We start from the raw sequence: 24,773 nt of genomic DNA on the forward strand, positions 1-24,773 counted from the left end.
GACATCCCAATACTCGTCTAATAACTATTATTATAGGCAAATTCCACTAAGGATAAGTTATCAATCCAAGTATCCTCAAAGTCCATGATACAAGCTCTCAACCATCCTCAAGGGTTTGTGAATACCCATGTAGTGAGGTGAATACCCATTTTTTTAAGATGATTTTGAAATCATGCATGATTACCCTTATCCACTCTTCTTATTCACATTCCTAGGTGTAAAGAAAGCACCTTAAATGTGAAACTGTCTGAGAGAGTCTAGTTTCTATTGAAATGACCATTTGGTAGTGGCTCTTACCGCATATTTCCATAATGTGGGGCTTTTTATACACAAAATCCACTTGACGGCTTATTAAAAAAGGCTGAAAGGTGCCATACGGGTCTTCCATATTTTACAGAGATAATAAAAAGGAATTGGAACATAGATCTCCCTTGGAAAGTAAAAGAAAATAAAAGCGCCCCCCCCCCCCCCCCCCCCCCCCCCCCCCCAAAAAAAAAAAAAAAAAACTTGTTACTTCACAGACTCCTCTCTATGAAGTCCCAAATCCTCTCTTCCATATAAATTCGATCCCGGTGTCGGCGAGGCATGTGGCGTTCGTCTGGAAAAATTAATAATTCATAAGGCTTTCCAGCCATAACAAGTGCATTCACTAGCCTCGCAGTGTGCCTGAAGTGTACATTTTCATCGATCATGCCATGCACAAGTAACAACCTCCCTTTCACCTTGTGCACATGGTGCATTACACAACTGTTCTCATAACCCGATGGATTCTCAGAAGGCAATCCCATGTATTTCTCAGTGTAAAATGTATCGTACCCATCCCAGGCCGTTACAGGGGCACCAGACACAGCACAACAGAAGACATCAGGAAACCTGGCCAAGGTCATAGCTGAAAGATATCCACCATAACTCCACCCATACAACCCAATATGGCCAACTTTAGCAAGCCCTCGTTTAATAAGCCATTCAGCTCCAGTCAGCTGATCATCAGCATCAATCTGGCCAGCCTTGAATTTTAAAGAGCCTTCAAACTTAAGCCCCCGTCGAGCAGTTCCTCTATTGTCCATCTGTACAAATGGTAAGAAAATATAAAAAATTGAGCCTTACGCCTATCAATTTTTCAAAAGAGGTAGTATGATGTTGGATAAGCCCTGCTCGAGAAGCAGGCAGAAGTTAGCTTTTATCGATATGTTTGACAAAACAAGTGGGGTATCCACTATCCACTCCAGACTTATGTTTGACACCTCAAAACATGTGGAGGATCGGGATTCCAGACTTGACCAAAAAAGGGGTTGGATTTGAAGTAATTTTTTATAAGTGGGTTAGATTTACAATATCTAAGCAACACATCCAGTTTTGGACAGGGAAAGAAACCAGGAACAAAAAAACCTACTTTGATGAAAATTCACTCTCCTTTAGTCTGCCTCTGCATTTTGTATGTAGATGTAGCTACCATGTCTAACAAGTTACCATGAACCCTAGCTAACAAAGAGAGTGACAAAAAATTCTGGTCGTAGTTTAGTCATGTCTCTTAACTAGAAAATGATCATATGCATGCTTAGTTTTACAGCGTTGAATAATCAGAGTATGTTTAAGTCTAGTGACAGTTAGATCAGAAGTTCAACTCTACTCTGGTCAACTAGATCAAAATTAACAGATGGAGGCTCTATAAATTCCTTATAACTAATTGAGACCAGCTACATGTTTATTTCTTTGCCATTCTATCCCTTTCAAGGTCAACAAACTCCATTAGCTTGTACCTTTTAGAAATTTAATAAATGAAAACCAAACCAGGTAAGCAATCATATATTTATGCAGAAAATACTGACCTTCCAGACAAGGATGCCTTGGCTTCGTAGATACTGTGCTCTCATGTCAACTGTATTTGCCCAAGAATCACAAACAAGCTGTACACTTGGACCACCATACACACTGACTAAGGTTTTGTAAGGTGGAGGCCCAAATCTTGTTACATCAGGCTTATATAAAGCCCCATACAATGTAGTTCCATCATTTGCTGGTATTTTAAGTATCTCTGGAGGCTCAAGTAGAAGCCCTTTGAGTTTGGGAATGGTACATGGCTGCTCATACAGAGGCATGATTAAGCTTCCATCTTCCAATGAGCAAATTGAAACCCTGGGGGAGAATCAAGAGAATCATGAATATCAACAAAAGTTCGCATGTGATGATCAAGCACAACCACATGTTTTCCTTTGCTCTGAGTCAATCTCACTGGGGCCTCCAGGGGTCTGATTCCATCTGTGAATAGTTTAGCACGGTAAAGGTTAGATTCCAAAGGCCCATCTAATGTCCCAGTGAAATATACAAGCCCTGCAGCCTCGTTTACACCAGCAATTTGCTCAACCATCCAGTCCCCTTCAGTTATAGGTCCTAAGCAAGTCCCATTTGCATCATGCAGGTATATATGTCTAAATCCGGTTTGTTCACTCGCCCAGATAAATCCCCCAGAAAATCTGGTGACTCCTTTGTCCAGAGGTGTGAAGCAGTCATGTAAATTAACCCATGTACCCTGTTCTTCTATCAATATTATTTCACTTTGGCCTTTCTTGATATCAAACTTAAGCATCTTTAGTTTAGAGTGCGAACGGTTCAAAACCTGAGCTATGAGAATATTCCCATGCATCCAATGGACTCTAGCCAAATATTCCTCCTCATTGTTTGCCTGATCTGCTCCTCCACAGAGAAGATCCATCCAAGTAATAGGACCACCAGCAGCAGACACTACCCCAAGGCGAACTTTGACATTTGAAGCTCCAGCAAATGGATAAGCATGGTCCTCCTGTGCCTCTGAACCAACTGAGCTTTTACCTTGGTGCATTATTCTGAAAAGAGGTATCTCTGCAGAATCAACTTGGGTAAATGCGATGAATTTGCTGTCTAATGACCACCAGTATCCATTCTTCCGTTCCATCTCCTCCTGCAATAAGGAACATCTTCAACTTTATTTCAAAAAATAAATAATACGAACAAATAAACATTTTTTTTTTTCTTTTTTGCATCTGAAATCAAAATATTTTGACACTTGAATGCTCAGAAGCAGGAACTACTGACAAGAAGGAAACCAAACAATTGCCTAGCTTTATATATTATAAAATGCAAAAGAAGATCAAATGAAATTCTCACCTGAGCTATATATTCAGCAAGGCCATGAGTCTGCAATACGCAAGGATATAGTGTCATAAGCAAGAAGGAAAAAGTTTAATAGAACTTCAAGAGACTAGAAGGTTAACTTGTTCCATCCAACACAATTCCAAGGGAAAGTAAAAGTTATACTCTTATGAGTAAAGCAAACAAATCACTAATATAATAGCCAGAAAGACCACTGCACTATTTTGTCAATCTGATAAGTTGTAGTTTGAAAACCTACAAATCACCTTATTATCGCAACCACAAAATTGAAACAATTTGAAATGAGAAGATAAAATGTCAAATTATACTTTCAGGCACATGAAAGTGTATTTCTTTGACGAGTTTGGACAGACGAGGTACAGCAGGGCCATGGCCAATTCACAGATGTTTCATTTGTTCCCAACCATAACCATGTTGTCTATATAGGGGATAGATATTGAACAAATAATGAACCTGCCATGACTCCAGCTAAATGGGGCAAGGTGTGAATCCATGTCAGCATTTTACATACCAAAGAACTTCCGTTGGCACCATAAGTCAACTGTTTCGATTCATTGCGCAAGAGATTGAGTACATGCAATTCCCAATCCCTCACATAAGCAACCATTGTGCCATCTGGGGATAGATGTGGATCAACAATAGGTGAACACACTGCACTTGGAATCTTAAGCTCTGGTTTTGAAGAAGAAAAATCCTGGAAATAAATCTGTCCATAGCGAGAAGAACAAATCATCAGTGTAAACCAAACTATTTCAAGCTCATAGTACTAGCAAGAGTTCAACTAGAACATCTGTAGACAAAATGCCAAGATAATAATGAAAAAGGTGAGCTTGGGTAGTGATCATTAAGCACTAACTGCATTGATGGGACAAATAATTACAATTAGAAGAGAAAATGGATTCCTGATAGGCAGACCATGTTGTCACATTTAACTAATGTATGAAATGTGGGTTGAGCTGAGTGTCAGATGAGTTCCAACTCCATCAAATGAAGTCATAAGATGGGTAGAAAAGAAAATCCAGGTTAACATGCATACAACAAGTCCATCTGCCATCCACAAATTTGTAACAAATCCTAATAGAGCCCCAGTGCTGAAGGTGTCATAAAGCTGAAGATTTATATATTAGAGGAACCAATAAGGGAATCAGGATGGTGGTGATGGCAAGAGAGTGGATAACAGCAGAGACCGCTCAGGCAATGGTGGATATAATTCCAAGTGCAAAGGCGGTTATGTAGAGGTGATGAAGGAGGTCATGATAGAGGAGATATTTGTGTTATAAATGGTATCAGTAATGAGATGATGGGGTCCATGAAACCTCACCCCCCCCCCCCCCTTTTTCCGAAAAAAAAAATCACAAATATTAAGATGCTAGTACACATCGCCTTAGGAAACCAAAAAGATGAACATGGACCTAAAACACAATTTCTTACCACCATCAAATTTCCAACTTCATTGTTATAAACAAGCTTAAAACAAGAGAAAGAAACCAAAGGGTTTATCCTCTTGAATTTGTGATATCAACGGTACAACAAACCCATTGCAGACATATATAATATTATCTAAGAAAAAATATAAAAAGCAAATGCTAGGGAAGAGGGCAATGATTCAAAAAGGGGAGAGTGGGACTTATCATATAATCCAATTGTGGCATAATACATAATACCGTTAGTGTAAGGGATAAAAAAACAAACCCCAGCTGGCAAGGGCACCATGATTGCTTTCTTTGTTAATCCCATCTTCACCCATTCGTACCGAGTTACTCCTAACCCACGCTCCCTCAGTCTTTCCCTCCTCAACTTCTCTTCTGGTGATATATTACTCTCATCCAGTCCACCATCCGGGGGACTAAAAAACAATTCTTGTTTGCGAGTCTTGAGATCAAAAGCAAAAACCTTCCTATTCAAAGTGTGATCAGGACTAAACAAAAAAGTTATTATACTGTCATCGGGACTGAAACTGATTGCAGAAGGCACACCACAACCAGGCAATGGGGTTTGGACAATCTCTTCAACAGGGAAGAGAGTACAGCTGTCAAGAGGTGGTGCAACGTTTGAGTCAGTCAAAGGCATATTGCAAAGAGACGATCTTGAACGCTTCAGATTCTTCTTCTTTTCCTTCTTGTCCCTGTCAACTGATTGCATTAGTGGTGCACTAACAAGTGCCAATCAACCTGAAGCAAAATGTGAAATTATTGAGTGACAAATCAATCGATCAAATGTGCTAATAATACACTTCTGTTTGATTCTTAAGAAAATGTAGTTCAACAAAAAGGACAACACTTGGTAAAAATTAATCGATCAAATGTGCTAATAATACACTTCTGTTTGATTTAAGAAAATGTAGTTCAACAAAAAGGACAACACTTGGAAAAACTGATTCTAACCAAATGTGATTATAGCCATCAAGGTTAATGAGAAAAGCAACGAAGTGAAATAAATTGAACCTTATATCTTAGTTTCTTTATAACTGTAGGACTAAGATTCTTCATTAATAAAGCCCAATAAAAACAAAAGATACAAACAAAAATGTGTACTCAACATAGATCGATAGATCAGTTCATCATGACTTCTAACAGAAAATTAGAGAGCATAAACAGTATTATCTAAGAGTCCCAAGCTCTCGCAAAAAACTAGAGTCAGAACACATTAACAAAGAATCTTATTTTTTTCTTCGCATTTTCCGAAGTTGTTTCGCCAACTAAAACAAAATTTTTAGCAATTCAACAACAAAACCACTCTCAAAGAAGAACGCGATAATCAAATTCTAGGTCTTAATAATTCTACCAAATCTTCTCAACAACCGAAAAGAGTTACGAAAAAGGAAAAAGCAATTCCAAAATCATCACTTAGATACACATTTCAACAATACCAACCTCCTAAGAAACTCCACGAATCAGCTCTCTAACAAAGCTCTCGAAGATCATCAACTGGATCCGATCATAGAATATGAACCTGCACCGAACCATAACTTTTCTCCATAAATACCAAAACAATAAAAACTAAAATGGGCAAAATCGACCCAGTACTTATTTTCTGTTTGTTCTCAAGGAGAATCTTAGAAATTGACTGAAACCAAAACCTTAGAAAGAGCTGAAAAAGATCGTCCATGAAAGCGAGAAAAAAAGAAAAGAGAGATATGTTATCGGATTCTGGATTCCTCGGAAAAAAACGAATCTTTCTTTAAATGAGGAATCGGAATAAGCAGAGGAATCGATTCTCCAAGAATCGGAGTTTGGGCAAGATCTCTCTTTACGGGTCTTCTTGGAGTTTTTAATAGAGAACCTGAAACGCGTTGAATCCGAAGGAACTCTCTGGGATGAACTAATTTTTCGATTTATCCGTTGAATTTTAGGAGTACTGTTCCGTTTATATTTACACGCGGCCACTCGCGTTGATCTTCAAATTCACAAGGAAAATACTATTTCCACATAAATTTCTACCGAAATCTTGTACCAATTTTTTTTTTAATTTTTTTAATTTAATAATTAAAAAAGTGTTTTTAAATGAAATTTCGTCCTTATTCTCTTTTCAGTGTCCATTAATATTTGAATTTTTCGTAAAATTAATAAAAATGATCAGTTATTATTTTATTTTTTTTTTGACAAAAAAATGATCGGTTATATAATAAGATGAAAGTGATATATTAATGTAGTTTGTAGCATTAAATATTAAAATTTAAACCTCTTAAAAAAACGCAAAGATACCTAAATCAATATATATATATATATATATATATATATATCATACCACACGAAGTGTCTTGATCAAAATTTCCTGATAGTTTCAAATCTTGCCAACAATAATAATAATAAAATAATTTTTATGATTAGCCTTTTGGAATTTGGATACATTAGTTACGTTTAGATGTTGAAGAGATCTCAGATGATCTGTAAATATTAGTAAAAAATAATAAATAATAGTAAATAATTTATAAATAATAATGTACTGTTTGTAAATAATAGTGAAGTAGTCTGAAACTATTTCACTTACCAAATATAGTCTAAATTTTACATTATAAAGTTTATTACTATCAATGTTTTTAACTTCAAGCAAATTAGATTCAATCAAAATATCTATTCTTTATAGATAAGGAGCGAGTTATGAATCCAACTTTCTTTCTCATGTTTAAGTTACTGAATTGTGGAATTCACCCCTTCCATTAATATATCAAATGCCACTAGTTATGAAGAATGTTTGAAGGAATGATCCTAAAGCAAGACATGCTCGTGAGGCTTCTACTATTCACTATTTCAATATTTCAAATTGATTTTCGGACCCATTTTGAATTAAGAAAAGAGCCCTCTTTGGTTAGGTGGACATGTGTGTTTTCCGTGTGCTCGCCTAGGTTGGCAAGTACTCTTTGCTCGCTCTAGTGGAAGATGTTTTTGCTCACCTTAGTACGAGCAATGTGTGTGCAGTGATTCATAAAATATCTTTATATTTCCTTAAAATTAAAAATAAATTATCTGAAAAATAAATAAAAATTGCAATTATCTTCATCTTACTTAGTACAATAATTTATAAGAAATATAATTTCACAATTTAACGTGAACATGATGCTGATCACCCTCCCAACTAAGGTCAGCTTGGTAGGGAAGAAGTTAGAAATCTAATTTAGGGGGTCAAAGTACATGTAAATGTTTTTTTTTTTTTTATAAAAAGTATGACATAACTCTATATATGTAATAAAAAATACATATTTTCTAGGAACAGGTTTGATATAAAAAAAATATATATATATATATAACTAATTATGCTAAATGAGCTCGTCACTCTTTCATATTCATCAATTATGACATCCGTGCTAAATCTTTCAGCAATTTTTTTCTCAATATAGATTGTCAAATAATTTTCAAGAAAGTCATCTCTATTTTGTTTCGAAGCGTTGGCTTAACGATTAGTTATGAATCCAACTAATTGTTTAAACAATCCACGTTGAGAGTTGCGACCCACATTCAAGATGATTACAACTTTCTTTTATCGTTAAGACTTTGTAAATTGTGGCTATACCGATGCACGTAACAAATGATTTGAGGTGATCCCAAGTAAGGCAAACGATTTCACACAGAAGTGTCAACTTGTATTTGTTTATGTTCTATGCTCTTTTATCAAAATCGTTCATAAGTTTAGAGAAAGTTTGATTCGTTTGGATCCTCAACTCATCTCAACTCATCATTACAACTTTTTTAAATTTCAAAATCTACTTATTGAACTTTTATTTGGATACGAGTCGAGCTAATTAATGTTCATGAATAGCTCATTTATTATTTGCGCGAGCCGTTCACGAGTTATTTAATTTTGACTAAATAGTTTCGCTATATTATATATTATAACTTTATCTACAAATATTAACAAATAAACTTCTCTTTTGCATCCTTAATATTAGTTTGTTATAAGAATTTCTCCTTTTCTTAACAAAGGCTTGTGGATGAAGTACTTGGGATGGAAATGAAGGTTACAATTTACAATAATTTTGAAATTTAGGTCTCGGTTGTTTTCACGGATGAGATAAAATGCGTTGAGATGAAAATTAAAAATTGAATAAAATATTGTTAAAATATATTTTTTAATATTATTTTTGTTTTGAGATTTAAAAAAATTGAATTGTTTATTTTATTTTATGTGAGAATTTAAAAAGGTAGAAATGATTAGATGAGATGCAATGAGATGAGTTGAAAAACTTTGTGAAAACAAACGAGGCCTAGTGAAAAGTTATAATGTTCACTCTGATCCAGTGAAAAAATAATTCTATTTATCATCCTCACACATCACACACTATACTTATTTTTTTTCTACAATAAATATGTGGTGTATAGATGATAAGTAGAATAACTTAATTAGTTTAACAAGAATAAAATAATATTATAAAATATAAAATATATAGTGTGGAATAATGAGTACTTAACCATCATTTCAGGTGCATGCATGATGATCAAATGGAGAATTAATGCTTTTGAAAGAGAATACCATCATTTTCAGGTGCATGCATGATTTTCAAATGGAGAATTAATGCTTTTCAAAGAGAATTCAACTTCACTCTCAATATGTTTTTGAGTGAAAGGTTTCCAATGTAGATAAATTGTGACCTTTCAATTATTATCGACTCTAGTTTAAAGTCTTACAACAGAAGCTACTCTGGTTAATTATATAAGAGTAATGTTATATGTAGTGTTAATATGTGCAAGTCACGTGTATTTATTTAAAAAAAAAAAAGTAGAGTTTATTATTAAAAAAATTATTTTTTTCATATAATTTCTATATTTGTCTACTTTTTAAATGGAGTACACAAAACTTACACATTCTAACTCTGCAAATATCATTTCTTATTATATTAACTTAATAAAAGTAAATTGGTAAAAAAAAAAACTAAACTAACTTGGTAAGTAATACCGATTACTACAATAATTCTTTTTGTCTAGGGTGGGTTTGGTTACCAAACTCACCTCAACTCATCTCAACTTATCATTACAACTTTTTCAAATTCCAATACAAAATATAATAAACAATTCAACTTTTTCAAATTTCAAAATAATAATAATATTAAAAAATAATATTCTAACAATATTTTATCATCACAACTCAACTCAACTTAACTCACTTCAACATCCACACAAACCCTAAGTATTGATTGCTTATCTCATCATGTATTAGTAAATAAATAAAAAAAATTATTTTCTTAGAGAAAAGAAAGTCTTCCTAATATTCGATGCTGAAGGTGAAGTTTGAGATAATCAAATGTAATTGAAACTAATGAAAAACTGTTTTATTTCCCGATTTGTTTTGTTTTATTTTTGTTTTTTTAAGATTTATAGCGATAAAGTATTTGGACTATTGTTTAATCCACAAATTAGAATTTGGGGAGCAAGTCGCGTGTATCTTACACTCCTTAAAGCATTGACATTAGTTTATGCATATGTATACGCAAAATTACATCTTCTGCATATTCACTTTGTCATTCAAGCAAAACTTCAACATTGGCTTATGCATATTAGAGACAAAATAATAATAAAATATTCTTATTAACGTTTTGCCCAAATACAATTTCATAACATCTAGTACATGTATTAATATAATTTCATACATCCAAATTTAGCAATTTCATATATATAATAAAATACATCAAATTTATATACACCAAAAATGAATCTCATGTGCTCATAAACAACACATATTAACATGAATTAATACAATTTATGTGCTTAAAAACAGTTTGTAATATCAACTTAATAAAAATTTCATGTATCAAAATCATCTTGATACAAGTTCAAAAAAGTTGATTTTGATACAAATTCATTACAATACAAATTTCTCCAAGATCATTACAACACAAATTTCTAGAAAGGATATGGAATGAAAATTTTCTAGCAACACAAATTTCCAGCAACAGCAGCCACATCCAGCAACCACCAACAAGTCCTCCAGTAGCTTCACCACCAGCAAGCAGCAACAAAAACTAGCAACCACCAACAATTCCTCCAGTGGCTCCACCAGCAAGCAGTAACATACTAACAAAAACCAAATCCTACCAACAACAAAATTCACCCAATCGATTGGTACCCACCCACCATCAACCACCAACAAAATACAATTCCATATAAAGGTACAAAAAATGATTTCCATTTCATAGCAACTCATATGAACATTAGCATCAATATTTAACAATCAGTGAGACAAATCATGAATGTAACTCATATGAACATTAGCATCAATATTTAAGACTAAGATTTTTAACTACAGCCACAAAAGGAAATATGCTCCAAACACGTTAATTGATAATGAATGCAAACAGAGAAATTTGGTTCCCTAAACAAAACACAATTCGGAAATCATTTTTCAGCAAGAACAAAGCATTAGTTCAATGGCTAAAATTTACACGTAGGAGTTTTCTTTATTTTATAACTCATCAATGGACTAAATGATTGGATAACAACATCATCGAAACTAGAATCTAAAAGCAAGAATAGAAAATCTAGTCTATCGAAACCCTAATCTAAAACCAAGAACAACAAAACTGTGAAGGAATAGCAGTACATTGAAATTGTGAAGAAACAGATGGAGAAATACTTACTTCTCAATCTAGCGATTTCATACTTGAAATAGAGAGAGCTAACAAAAAAACCCAACCTTGACGAGTCCATAGCCATCACAAGCTCCGTCAACAACTGTCATGAGAGAGAGGTGCACAAGTTTGATCTTCCGATGGGGTTGTTTGAGTCGAGAGAGGGATGGAGAAAAGGAAAGCATGTGGGGGAGAAGTGAATACTTTCAGGATGAAAATAATCCTATTAGCGGGGTGTTGTCGAGAGCGAGTGGGAGGAGAGATAAATAATGAGTAAAATGTGTTTTGTAGAGTGAATAGTAAATCTCTAAATTTACATAAACACTGTTCATAACTAGTTAAATATTTAGAGGTGTATAAGTCAATGTAGAAGAATTTAGGCTCATATTATACAAATATGACTTTGCCGTATTTGCATATGTTGATGCATAGATCAATATGAATGCTCTTAGGCATGTTCGTTTCACGTCAGGTAATTTACTAATTCAAGATAATGAGGCAGGATTCACGGTTCGTACGACAACTGTCCCAAACAAAGTTACAATCATTGTTCTTGTTCGTTGCTTGATTAAATTAGGCCCGTTTGGAACTTAAATTAAAATCAATTTGGTTTAGCTAATTTTAAGCTGTGTTTGATATTTAAATATACAACTCTATAATTATTAAATTTATTTCAAATTAAAATCTTTTTACACGTTAGAGTCTAAGACCGATAAATTTTTTCAACTCAAAATCTCTTTATACGTGAGATTCATAATTTTTTTTAATTTTTTATAAATATATCTAAATTTATCTTAACATCTAAATATATTTAAACTCACTTTAAATGAGATTATTAAACTCATTTCATTATCTCAATTTATTATTATTCATTTAAAAAAAAAAACTTAATTCATGTGAATACAACTTATGAACGGGGCGTTAATGCTAGTAGATTGGCATGAATGTTCTTTAATTCTTAATTAAACGCCAAGTATAGGAGCTGCCACTTTGCTTTGTTCCTTTCTTAACAACCAATTAGAAGCTGCCAAGTTTTTAGGTCATTTCACAATAAATTGGTTTAGAATCCCACGATTTTTTCAAGGGCATAAAACATCAATCAGTGGTGTCATTTAGCTAACAGGGAGATAATTATGAGGTCCCTAGTCTGTACGTACTTTGGCTCCTATATACGGTTTTTTTTTTTTTTAATAATAATCCATTTGTCAATACATTCCTTCCGTGACTAATATTAGAGCCACCGCTTTGAACTCTTGTTAGGAGCTTCCATTGGGGCTCATATGTATTTTTCATATGTTTCTTTAATTATTTTTTATATATATTTTTTAATATTTTTAAATATTTTTTAAAAAATAAAATAAATTATTAAAAAATATTTTCTTAATCAGAAAAAAAAATCATAACATTATTAAAAAATATTTTCTTAGTCACAAAGTAAAATAAAAAATTATAAAAAATAATTTTTTTATTTTACTTCATGATTAAGAAAGTATTTTTTAATGATGTTGTGATTTTTTTTATTTTTTTAAAATATTTAAAATTGTTAAAAAAAATACATAAAAAAACACATGTTAGAGCCTAACGGGAGCCCCCAACGGTGGCTCTAGCATTATTCTTCATTCCATACATTTTTTCCTTGTTTATTTATTTTTAAATATTTTTATTCTATATTTATTGGGATTTCATTTCAATTGTTTGTTGTTTCTCACATTTTTATTTTTTCAAATGATTTATGAATTTTTAAAACTATTTTTTTCATTTTTATTATTTTTCATTTTTCCCATACCGCATGTAGGACTATATCCATCTATTACATTAGATTAATCAAATGCTAATGTTTGTAAATATTTACCTAATTTATTTTAAAAATACCAATACCTACATTAGATTAGTCAAAGAATAATGTTATGGCTAGTTATGGTAATCTCCTCCCATCCATCATATTTGGCCTTATAATGTAGATAGATTAATTAATGATTGGTTAGGTTATGCAGTTCAGATAAGATGAGATGAGATATTTTGTTAAAAATTGAATAAAATGTTAAAAATTGAATAAAATATTGTTATAATATAATTTTTATTTTAAAAATTTTAAATTTTAAATTTTTTATTATATATATTTTTTGTGAGAGTTTGAAAAAAATATAATAATTATATAAGATAAAATAGTTTGATTTTAATAATAAAAAATAAATATTTTATTGGAAAAAATCCTGTCCGACTATCCGTAAGTCATCGGGCCTCGGACTGTAGATAGGTCTGTAGCTCGAGACGAAGGATCACAACTCACGAGAGTATGCTCCCCGTTTGTGTGAAAGGAATGGCCACGGTTGATTTTTATTTATTTATTTTGCTTTAAATTGACACTGGGTGATATTGATCATTCTAAAACAATTCAAGTTTCTATTTGAAAATTTTCCATAATATTTGGTTGGTTATTAAGATATTTATATAGAATTTAGGATATTTTTAATAAAAAGTTTTAATTATTACTTTAAATGATCATTTAAAATATGATTTTTAAAAAAATAATTTAATTAAAAAATAATTATTAATTAATATATGATCGGTAGATATATAAAATATGGCAAAGACAAATTAGAAAATAAATATTAAAAATATCAAATTAATAATATTTTTATTATTATATAGGGAATAGATAGTTAATCTAACGTAGGAATATATTTTGAATGGAATAAGTAAAAGGCAAAACATGTAAAATTAACTAAATTTTGATTTTACCTTTGTCTATTTCAATGCTAATACTCTAAAAAAGTATCAAACATAATAACAAATGAGTCGTTCCTTTTAAACATGAAACTTGGCGATTAAAGCAAGACTTTTTACAAACCAAATGATCATTACATCCTAAGGAAAATGCAACTTAGTCTCCTCAATGTTATTGTTCAAAGTTAAAGCTTGAATATTTTAATTTTTTTTTATTTTACTTAGTGATTAAGAAAGTGATTATTAGTGAAATTATATATATATTTTAATTTTTTTTAATAGTTAAGGATTTTAAAAAAATTTACAAAAAAAAAAATACAAACAAACAAACTACACATTTGTGCTAGCGATACGCCCAACGATAAGTGCAGCAACCCACTAGCACCACCCTACATCCTAATGCTATTCTCTCTCTTTTTTGCTATTATTTTTTTCTATTCATTCAATATATTTGATTTATTTAAATGCATTTGTATACCTCAAGTTCATTTTTGTTATCGCACTTAGAGAACTCTATCGCTTTTAAATCATGGTAGAATTATTATTTGTGTAAGACAAGGCTAATTCAAATTATCTCAAGCAGAACGGAATTTATACAAATCTAGATTTTGTTCGTTTTACAGTCTATATCAAATTGTTGGGATGGTTAACTAACTTCCCTAAAAGTTAATTAGGGAGATCACTTGATTAACTGATTGTAACTTCTCTACCCATGTGGATATTGCATGGGTCTTAGGGTTACCTATTTATTGACAATTAGAAACATAAAAGAAGCATATAGGGGATGAGGATCCTTAACAATTTCCTTAAACTAGTTTTTACAATGCTACAAAATGAAATTATTTTCTGTTAAAATGAATTTATTTTTAGTCACAAATAGTTGTTATCATCGTAAATAATCTATCACAAGTGCTTGTTTTTCTTGTAGCGCAAGCTATAAAGTAAGACTTTGAGATGTCTTTGACGACATCTTTGAGGCCACTTCTCTTTTGACAACTCTATTCATTATCACTATTTAATAACTTGACGATATGTTTATAACATGGTATCGAGACATTTTATAGTTGTTCATTCATTCTCTGACTTGAACTCGTGACTAAAACCAACTGCTAAAAGACTAGCATTGAGCCAATAGCTCTAGAACTATGCGATAGTTAAATCTTTAAAGCCTTTGATCATAACAAGAATATACGTAACTCATTATTCATTTAAATGAATGTGTGCAAGAGAGAAACCTCATTGTGTTCTTTCTGGTTTAGGCGGGATAAAGAGTGCAAGACGTGGGTTTTTTTTTTTTTTTTTTTTTTTTTTTTTTTTTCTTTCAATGCAACGGACTACTACTTGTTAGGTATAAAATGTGTCAAGCCACGTAATCTAGCCACAGCCAGAGAATAAAGCTCACCATTCAAAAGGAGAAGAGACAGAAGCTTTTCATGTGTCGTGTGCTTTGCGATGGCATAAAGGTAGCCTAACAAATACACAGGGCTCAAGAGGGCGAGAGGATAAAAGGTTGACAAGGAAAAAACAAAAAGAGAAAGAGGGAACATAAAACAACATGCATCAACTAAAAGAATATACTGCTAGTAAGAGTATTGGCACTGGTCTTATTAAATTCATCTTTAAAATTTGATGAAAAGTACATATTTTTCATAAATCCAAAACCTCCCTAGCTATAATCCCACATTGGATTAGTTATTGGATTAGTCAAAATAATAATATAATATTATTTTTTTAATAATAATATTTTTAATTTATTTTTTTCATATTTTTCAATAACACTAACTATATGTTAATTAATAATTTAATTTGATTCTTGAATTTTTGTTTGTCAACTTAAATATATTGTGTCTCAAAATTAGAAAACAATAATTTAAATAAATAAAATAATGGTTATAGAGTTTGAACAGTGAGTCTTCAAATATGGAGATGAACTTAACTATGCTGTAACTTAAAGTTGGAGATTTATGTTTTTACCGAATCCAATGCAGTAATTTTGAAAGACAAACCTTTCAAATTTTGATGAAAATCAACATTTGAAGAGGCTAATATCAGTGCTCTAAGCAGGACTTTTAAGCTCTGATTCATTTTTATCATTGCAACAAAAGGCCTAAGAGGCTATGAGAACTTGTACATGTCAATATTGAGAATTCTCCTTCCTCTTAAGATCCTGCATGTAGGTTTTAGTGTCGAACCACGAATATGGTTTAATCTCTCTATCCTTCATATATTTTGCACTTTATTCACTGTTCATAATGTGGATGAGCCCTCCATCCATTATACCTCCCATCAGGCACTACTACCATAAGTCATTTGACCATATTATTAGCATCCGCCGTCGATGAACAATACACCAACACTACTCTTTATCTGAAATAATAGGGTTCTTCATCTAGACTAATAGGGTTCTTCATGATCTACATACAAAAAGTTAGATCTAAAAATAATTTGATTGATTTGATAACTAAAGCAAGAATGATTCCTTATTTTGCAAAGAGAAACTGTTTATTGGTGTGACTATAAAAAACAAAACGAAAAATGCATCTAACATGTTACATGGTTAATCATGCCGTGTGTTATTACATGATGCTTATGGAAGAGAAGATGCAAAGCAAGAATGGAAGGTAGGAACTAGAATGCTGAACAGGTTTGGAGGCAAATTCGGTACTGGGTTAGTGCTATAGCCGAGAACTCAAGGACCTTACATAAGTTCACTTCATCAGATATGGAGTTGGTGCGTGAACTTTAACTTTCGCACCGTCCTGTGTGCAGAAGCCCAGGAAAGTTAATTTCATAAGTCAAGCCCCCTTTAGGTTGGGTTAAATTGAACTGTGATGATAGTTATCTGGGAAATTCTGGTGGTGGAGGAATTATTCGAGATTGCTGGAGTAATGCGATAGTGGCTTTTTCTAGTCATTTTGGACATGGCACGAATAATAGTGCGGAATTAAAAGCAATTTTGGAGGGATTTCAATTGTGCAAACGGCTTCGATATTCAAATGTGATAATTGAAAGTGACTTGCGCATTGTCGTGGAGTGGCTTGGGAAAGGTGCATGCTCCATCTCTGGGATTTTTGGGAGGACTTACTGGTAGAGTTAGAAGGGATGAATTTCAGGGTGATTCATCAACATTGAGAAAGAAATAGTGCGGCGGATTTTCTTGCTAGAGAGGGAAAGATGAGGAAGAACGTGATTTACGAAGAGAGTCATTCTTTACCCTTTTATTTTAAGGGAATTCTTCGATTGGATAGGTGGGACCTTCCATCTTTTCGAAAATAGGTAAACTGATTGTCTCGCTGTATTAGGTGGGTTGGGATCGGTCTTGTTTGGTTTTCGGATGTTTTTTGTTGGTTTTGGTTTTTATTTGTTTAGAATGTTAACATGATATTCTTTCGTAAAAAATGATGACTTTATTAATAAATTTAGATCGGGACCACGCCACGAGTGGTTGCCCGCTATTTTAAAAAAAAAAATGGTTAATCTTTTTTATGCTTTTCATGTTGAAAGTGCTAGTGCCTGGACCATGCATCTGGAATTCGTGTTGGAAACTGACAACATGGTGGCTGCACAGACTACACTTTGGTCAACATTTCCACGTGAGTTCTTATCTATTTTTGGAGGCACAGACATATATATCAGTGTCTCACTTTGCCGTCATTCATTTTCATGAGGCACGGATCACCACTGATCAAATCTCGTGGATCAGGCTCTGCATTTTCATGAGGACTGGGGCAAACATAAAAAGTGATGTTAAAACGGGTGGGTGGGGCCCGGTGCGGGTACCCATCTTCATTTTTTCCACTAATTAACACATCCTTTTCAATTTAAACTTATACTCTAAAATAATACTATATATAACTGTGAAGTATATAAATATCATGCAATTATATTTAAAAAGAGTAAGATCTATTATTAAAAAATTAATTTTTTTTCATGTAGTTCTGAATTTATTAACTTTTTTCAAAGTGATTACATGGCGTCTGCGCACCCACAACTAGGCCTGCAACCCGAGCAACCCATCCATGTTTTTGGACCGACCCGACCCGTATATTGACGGTTATTAATCGGGTTCAACCCGTAATTTTCTTTTTTTGGACTCGCTTATACCCAGAATCAAGTACTTCGAAAATATCGGCATCTCCAAGGCAAACAAGTTTTATTGTTAAATGGCATCAAGACAAAATGTTCAGATTAAGCGTATGATGTGGTTCAGCGTCAAACCGTGAGTCCTCAACAGATTCTGAACGGAGTTGGGATTCTCTATGTTCTCAACGTTGAGCTTATTGGAAGCTGAAGTGGCCAAATCTAAGGACAACCCACACGAGTTTCGGAGGAAGGAAACTGTAAAAGATTTTGGGTATGTGGAATTATGGGGGGTCTGAGATGGGCTTGAGAGAGGAGGTTGAGTACAAGTGGCCATGGCAGATTGGTGAAGCTCTGCGCCTTAATTGTTGGGGCAGCTTAACGAAAATCAAATGAAGCATTTGGTTTGATTGCTGAAAAAGCTGAATCACTGGTTACCTGGATTGAGTTTTGAGATGGAATGCGATGCTCTTGTTGATTGAAGCGTCGGCCTCCTCACTTTCCCCATGCTTTGTGACTCTCAATGCAGCAATCAGTTCTGCTGGAGGTTTAAGACTTGTAGTAAAACTTGTAGCTTTAGCCATGCGTCATCCATCGCTCCAAGATTTAAGACTTTTGGGTTGTGGATGATAGCGTCGCGATGAAGAGAAGTGGGGAGGGGGGGAACGGAGGTGATGCAAAGAGAAGTGGAGGTGGCTGCTTAGGGTTTTGTGTTTTAAGCGGCGGGTTGTACGGGTCGAACCCGAGATGTAGTTAAAACCGATTTTTTGGTGCGGGTCGGGTCGGATCAAGCGGACGGATCGGGTCAAGCGGTTTTTTGCACAGGCCTACCCACAACTGCAACTATCATTTCTCATAATAAAATGCATTGAAACATTGCTTTCCCAAATTCATATTAGAGATTGTAAGAAAGGAATGTTTCCAAATATAGTATGCATGGGAGCCACGCCATTTACACGGCCAATGATGCAGATTTTTATTGTCTCCAGTATCTTGTCACAAAATCTCTCAACACAAACATAGAAAACGCGCAATTTACACTACATAATTTGGATTTGAATCCCCTAAAGTTCTGGACTCCCTTTATGTCCATCTCTTCCTCACTCTAGGCACTAGAGTTTTGGACAAAGAACTCTAGATCCTAGATTCAGACAAGAACTCTAGGCACAAGATCTTGGGTCATACAATTTATTGGTATCAACTTTGCATTCGAAGAACACAGATAAATTTTCAAAGATAGCAATGAGAATTACAGCTTGTTGAAAGAGTCCTAGTTGTTGGCTCTTCTTCGTGCGATTAACTACTCTTCTTCCAGTTTTTGAACTGGGGTTATAGTCTTATTCATAATTTTGTCCAACGTTCACGTTTCATCAAAGAACAGGAAATCAAAATATTTCTCCATCGGACACGAGATTGTTGATTCCACCTTTCTGAAGTTTTAAGCATCATATTTCTGAATCTTCAGCTTCTGAAGTTACCACAAAACTCGGGAACGTTACAGTTATATCCCTGGAATATGGGGAAAAATGATTGGTAGCATGGAGTTTACATCAGGTGACTAAAGTACATATAACAACTGACATAAGACCAGAAAGAACCTTTCTACTTGCTATAGCCAATTTGGAGGACTTATCTTTCACATCTTTGACATTATAAGGTTTGATTTGCAAGAGAAAATTAAATTCTCTTACAAATCAAATCCTGACATATCAATGGTGTGGAGGGTGTATCTTCCATACCGGCTTGTAAATTTCACTTTTTGACTAAAAAATATGCACCTGGTCGCCTAGACGAGCTTAATAGTAACTTCATAGTCAAAACAAGAAATCCCGTCCTAGAACGATCTAGATTTTTTTTGGATAAATTTGGGATTTAGATATTAAGAAATGTTATGTAGGACTTACTTTAAATAGGGGAGAGTCATGTTCTTTATTAGAGACGGATTCTTCAACACAAATTCCTTCCACTCTTCTTGGTCAATTCTTCCATCACCTTTTGCATCTGCTTCACTAAATGTCTGTGGAATTACACAAGAACCGTAAGAGGATTTACTTTCAATGAGGATGAATAAATGGAGCTGAAGAGGTAGTAATCTGCACCTTATGCACGATTATTTCAATAACATCATCTGAAAGTACCAAATCTGATTCTTGCAAAAGCGCCACAACCATGTCCTTCAACTGTCAGATAATGCAAGATATTGTAAACGCTCAAGGTAGATTTAAAACACATCTTTACCACTATCACCTTCAAATTTTCATTACCACATTCCTTGGCCCATGACACTTAGAAGGTAAGAATCACTAACAACAGCCAGAGACTGCTAAACACTGAGGTTTGTTTGCAATCCAACTCCTTTTAAATAAGAATTTCTTCTTTTAGAATGGTGAAATTTCTTCTATAATGTGATGAGAAGGAATTTGGAATACTCACCTCCTCTCTTTCAATATACCCAGTTTGCCTCAGGTCATATAATTTGAAAGTAACTGCAAAATGATTCCACCATTATAGTAGATGATAATGTGCTTATTAGATCCACTGGAGAGCATTCATGTGAAACATAACTTACTAGGAATAACTATTCCAGTTTCACTAGGCAGAAATTTAAAACATGAATCGAATATCGAAATGAAAAATAAGACCTACATGCGATTTTGTCTTCTATAGGTGTATTTGGATGAAAGACACCCAATGATCGAACAAATTCTCCAAACTCAATAACCCCATTGCGCTTCACATCAAATACATCGAAAACCTAAAAGAAAACACCAAGTTGATATAGTTAGAAAGCAGAAAAGAACAAGTATAGAATTTCACGTTCTATTTTGTCCAAAAAGAAATTGATCCTCAGATACAAAAAAACTAAATAAAGGTGAAGAGGCTAGAACTTTATAGCATCAATAGAAATTTGGAATCTCAGTAATATCAGCCATTGATGCTTCCTTGGTTGTGAAGTCAAAATCTACCTAGCAATGCCATGTTATTTTTTAAGTCATTCAGCACAGATAAATATAATTTCAGGATTGCTTCTTGTAACTGCAGCAGAGCGGTGAAATAAAAAAAAATAAAAAAAAACTAGGGGCGAGTGAGCATCGCATACCCTGTCTGCAAAGAGATTTCTTTTATTCCTATTCCTGAACAGTGCAAGCTGGAATTCTTCCTGCTGACAAGAAAGCATATATAGAAGTTATTAATATGAACAAAAGTAAACAGACAAAAGCCATCATATACAAATGTGATGGAGCTATAACATTATATACCATACAAAAACTAGATTGTTACAAGAGCCAACAGCATTGTTATAATGAAACTTCACAAAACTAGCAAACTTACCTTGTGAATGAGCCCATCATCAATAATTGAACTGCTCAATTTCTTAAAAAGCTCATGTAAGGCCTCCACTTCATTGACAGTAACTACAAAGAAAGAAGACAATCCAGCAATCCAAATATAAATGTTCATGTTATGTAAACCATGAAAGTAAGGTGTCAGCAGGCATGTCATATATTTAGCAGTGTGCATAATGGGTTAAAGCTGGTGAAAAATTATCTGGCAAAATCCAGACCACTAAATCCGTTAGCAACATTGCAGGAAAAATGACCAGGATGGTTCATAACTGAAGGTAAGTAGATGGAAAGAGAAAGTTGCAGGAGTATAATAGGATCAAGGTGCATACTCACAGGGTGTTTCAGCAGAAAGAATTGAAGGATCCTCGTAGCTTGGTGATTTTGATTTAGCTTTCTTTGAGTGATAGCAGCCCATCAAGCAAACTAATCTAGTCCACTAGAAAATATCTTGCAAATCAGCAGGACTCATGCCCACAGACCACAAGGAAAAGCCCTACCTGCTATCATCCAAAAGAGAAAAGAAAGAGTCAACTATAAACCATCACATAAATCAGTGAGTCGAAATGCTATTAAGAATTTTGATGACATCTTCTGAGAAGTACTAAATAATATCATTAGTGGCCCCCTTGCACCAAATCATAATTGGCCAGGGCTGTCACTGCCATTACCATGATGGCACAAAACTACTAATTGAAACCCAAACCATCAGTAATAAGGCAGATCCATCTGGCTTTGACCAAGAAGAATGTATGCATAAAATGCTTCAAGCATGGCTCAATTCTGGTGATAGTGCATCCTTGACATATCCTAATAACAGCCAGCACAATTCTGGTAATCCTCTATGGCCGACACATGATGAGCCCTTCATTTTCTGATTCGGTATAAAGCCATAAAGTAGATCCATCAAGCCCAACTAAATCCTTATGACATCATGAAGTATGCACAACTATATTATCAATTATAACACCAAGTAGTAAGCACTTTCAGACAGGATTTGCATACTCATCTTGATATATAAACAAAGGCCAGTGAGTATATGCTCATACTTAGAGAGGTTTTATTGCGAATATCTTCAATAGTTTATCGTTACAAACTAAATTGCCTATACAGCAAGAAGAAAATTGATTAAACTCCATCTTTAGATAGGTCATCCATCAAGAAATCTATCAGCCTCTATAGTTGAAACAGAATTAGCTAAGTTCCTCAGGAACAAAAATAACAAAAGCGAGTCCCCTAGATTTGGTGAAACGACTTAATAGAGCAACATATGTAAGCTGCAATAAACCATTGTACGCAATTACTCAGAAGCAGTAAATCCATTGATCATTAGTGCACAACCTAATTAATGATTGTGTCAAATGAGTCAACAGCTTGCAGGTTCATGCTGGGAGAAAGAGAGCGAGAGAGGTATAACAGGATGAGCAATATAGCTCAGGTTTGTACACAGATTACGATCCTGGCAGCAATGCCATATTAAAGGCATTTTCTGAGTTGTTTAAAGGCCATAATAAACACCACACTTATGACAGCATGATATCAACAACAACAACAACAACTGCAGATTTAAAAAAAAAAAAAGAAACTCCAGCATCTAACTATATAGTGGGTGAGAACAAACAAAGATTACTGAATTGATTCAAATGTGAAAGAAAGAATAATAATCATAGAAATCAAAGACCTAGGCAACAAACTGGAGCACCTTTTGTGGCCCCATTAAATCATGAAAACGATACGTGACTAATATATGTTCTCAAGTTAAGCCACATATCCACAGGGGACCAATTAACAACCACTATGAATTGCATTTGATATTTATGGTAAGCACACAGATGTGGTGGAATTTTCAAAACCTTGGAATTTTCCAAAAACACAAGAATTTCCCACAAGTAATTAAACCCTTAAAACCAGCAGATCATGTGTACACAGATCTGACCTCCCTTATGCCCACCCCCCCCCCCCCCCCCCAAAAAAACCGCCCCACACACACATGATATACCCACATAGAAAGGAAATATATATATATATATATATGAGTAATGCTACATACACTTGTGAAATGAGCAAGCTAAGTGTAGTCTCTTTAAAAAAGATTGGGGTCCACTATTAAAAAATTAATTTTTTCATGTCATGTGAGTCCTATATATATATATTCACTATTTTCAAAGTAATTGTGCGGCGCTTGCGCACTCACGACTGCAACTATCATTTCTCTATAAATAAATCTTAGAATTTCAAATGTGCAAAATACTTTGTATCTTAGACATCAAAATTCCAAAATGAGACCCTTTAAGTTTTAATGAACATTAAGAATCACAATAGTTTATGCTAGAAATAAAAATACATAGGCAGCAAAGCTCATTTCTCTAATGCTATCTTTTGTTCTTGCGATAAAATAAGAAAAAAAATTAGAGTATAGGAATTATATCTGCGGAAAGATAATAAAAACTATTATGTCAAAAACTTATATATATATATATATATATATATATATATATCCAAGTTTTCTATTTTCCACGTTCTTTCTCATTTCTTTTTTGGTAGCAACCAAAACAGATAAAACTATATTAAAATGTGGCCGATATATACTTCACAAACCCGTTTGAATGATGAATTAACAGGTGCAAGTGTTAGAAACAGAAAACTAATTTTATTCTTCAAAAGCATTATTAAAACTAGAATAAGAAATTGCTGAGGATCATGTACTCAGAAGTACCATTGAGAACCCGATCGAGACTTGCTCATCCAGAAGAAAGACTAAATGGCAACGATTTTTAAGTGGTTTGACTTCTGAAACGATCTTGAAACCCAGAAACCAGAACGAAATTAAAATATTTCAAATTTCCACCAACAAAACTGAAAATGGAACAGAAGCCAGAAAAATAAACAGAGGATGAGAAAAGAGAGCCCCAGCCAAACTCCATTAACCATATAAATGCCTTGAGCGCACTAAAAACATATCTACACCGTCAAACATATATGTGTATAGAGAGAGAGAGAGAGAGCTTATACCTGTGAGTGATGTATGAATGTAGGGAAGCCTGAGCGGGTTTAAATTTTAATACTCGTGATTGCCGAACATTTATATATATATATATATATAATATGTTTTCGCGGATGGTGAAGGTTTCTCGCTGTATCTTCGGCTATTCCACCAGGCTGCCGCAAGATGTGCCCAATCGGCACTTGCACGTTGTAATTAGTGAATATAATATTAATTTTTTATATTTATTTAAATGTATTCAGTTTTTTTTTTATTGACTTTGAATTAAAAAATGATAAATACTTTACTAAAATTTTGTGTAAAAAATTATAAAATGATAAAGAATTTTTTATAAAAATAAATCTATAAATTAATGTTACTTTATATATATATATATATATATATATATATATATATATTTATATTTGCT

General features: G+C 33.6%; 2 protein-coding genes across 10 annotated transcripts; both read right to left on the bottom strand.

Annotated features, from left to right (window-relative positions):
* Positions 1 to 310: 310 nt before the first annotated feature.
* Positions 311 to 6,451, bottom strand: LOC121253932 (dipeptidyl aminopeptidase 4). Its single transcript, XM_041153852.1, is given in 8 exon segments — positions 311 to 1,067; positions 1,830 to 2,137; positions 2,140 to 2,938; positions 3,145 to 3,174; positions 3,662 to 3,856; positions 4,843 to 5,321; positions 6,024 to 6,102; positions 6,433 to 6,451. Coding segments are annotated over 6 exon segments (2,334 nt in total). The 5' UTR covers positions 5,293 to 5,321; positions 6,024 to 6,102; positions 6,433 to 6,451; the 3' UTR covers positions 311 to 515.
* Positions 6,452 to 19,190: 12,739 nt separating this feature from the next.
* Positions 19,191 to 24,551, bottom strand: LOC121253933 (calcineurin B-like protein 4). 9 transcript variants are annotated; one of them, XM_041153858.1, is made up of 10 exons: positions 24,373 to 24,551; positions 21,697 to 22,234; positions 21,350 to 21,432; positions 21,117 to 21,176; positions 20,663 to 20,771; positions 20,450 to 20,502; positions 20,116 to 20,196; positions 19,921 to 20,033; positions 19,795 to 19,850; positions 19,191 to 19,525 (listed from the first exon to the last, which is right to left on the bottom strand). In XM_041153858.1, the coding sequence occupies exons 2-10, from the start codon at positions 21,776 to 21,778 to the stop codon at positions 19,518 to 19,520; spliced, it is 645 nt and encodes a 214-aa protein (XP_041009792.1). In that variant the 5' UTR covers positions 21,779 to 22,234; positions 24,373 to 24,551; the 3' UTR covers positions 19,191 to 19,517. The 9 variants fall into 9 exon arrangements, with proteins under 9 accessions (XP_041009792.1, XP_041009796.1, XP_041009788.1 ...); XM_041153862.1 differs by lacking the exon at positions 19,795 to 19,850 and having other exon boundaries at positions 19,191 to 19,484; positions 21,697 to 21,860; XM_041153854.1 differs by lacking the exon at positions 19,795 to 19,850 and having other exon boundaries at positions 21,697 to 21,860.
* Between the last annotated feature and the right edge of the window lie 222 nt (positions 24,552 to 24,773).

The sequence above is a fragment of the Juglans microcarpa x Juglans regia genome, chromosome 3D (assembly GCF_004785595.1).
Source record: "Juglans microcarpa x Juglans regia isolate MS1-56 chromosome 3D, Jm3101_v1.0, whole genome shotgun sequence".
Lineage (NCBI taxonomy): Eukaryota > Viridiplantae > Streptophyta > Magnoliopsida > Fagales > Juglandaceae > Juglans > Juglans microcarpa x Juglans regia.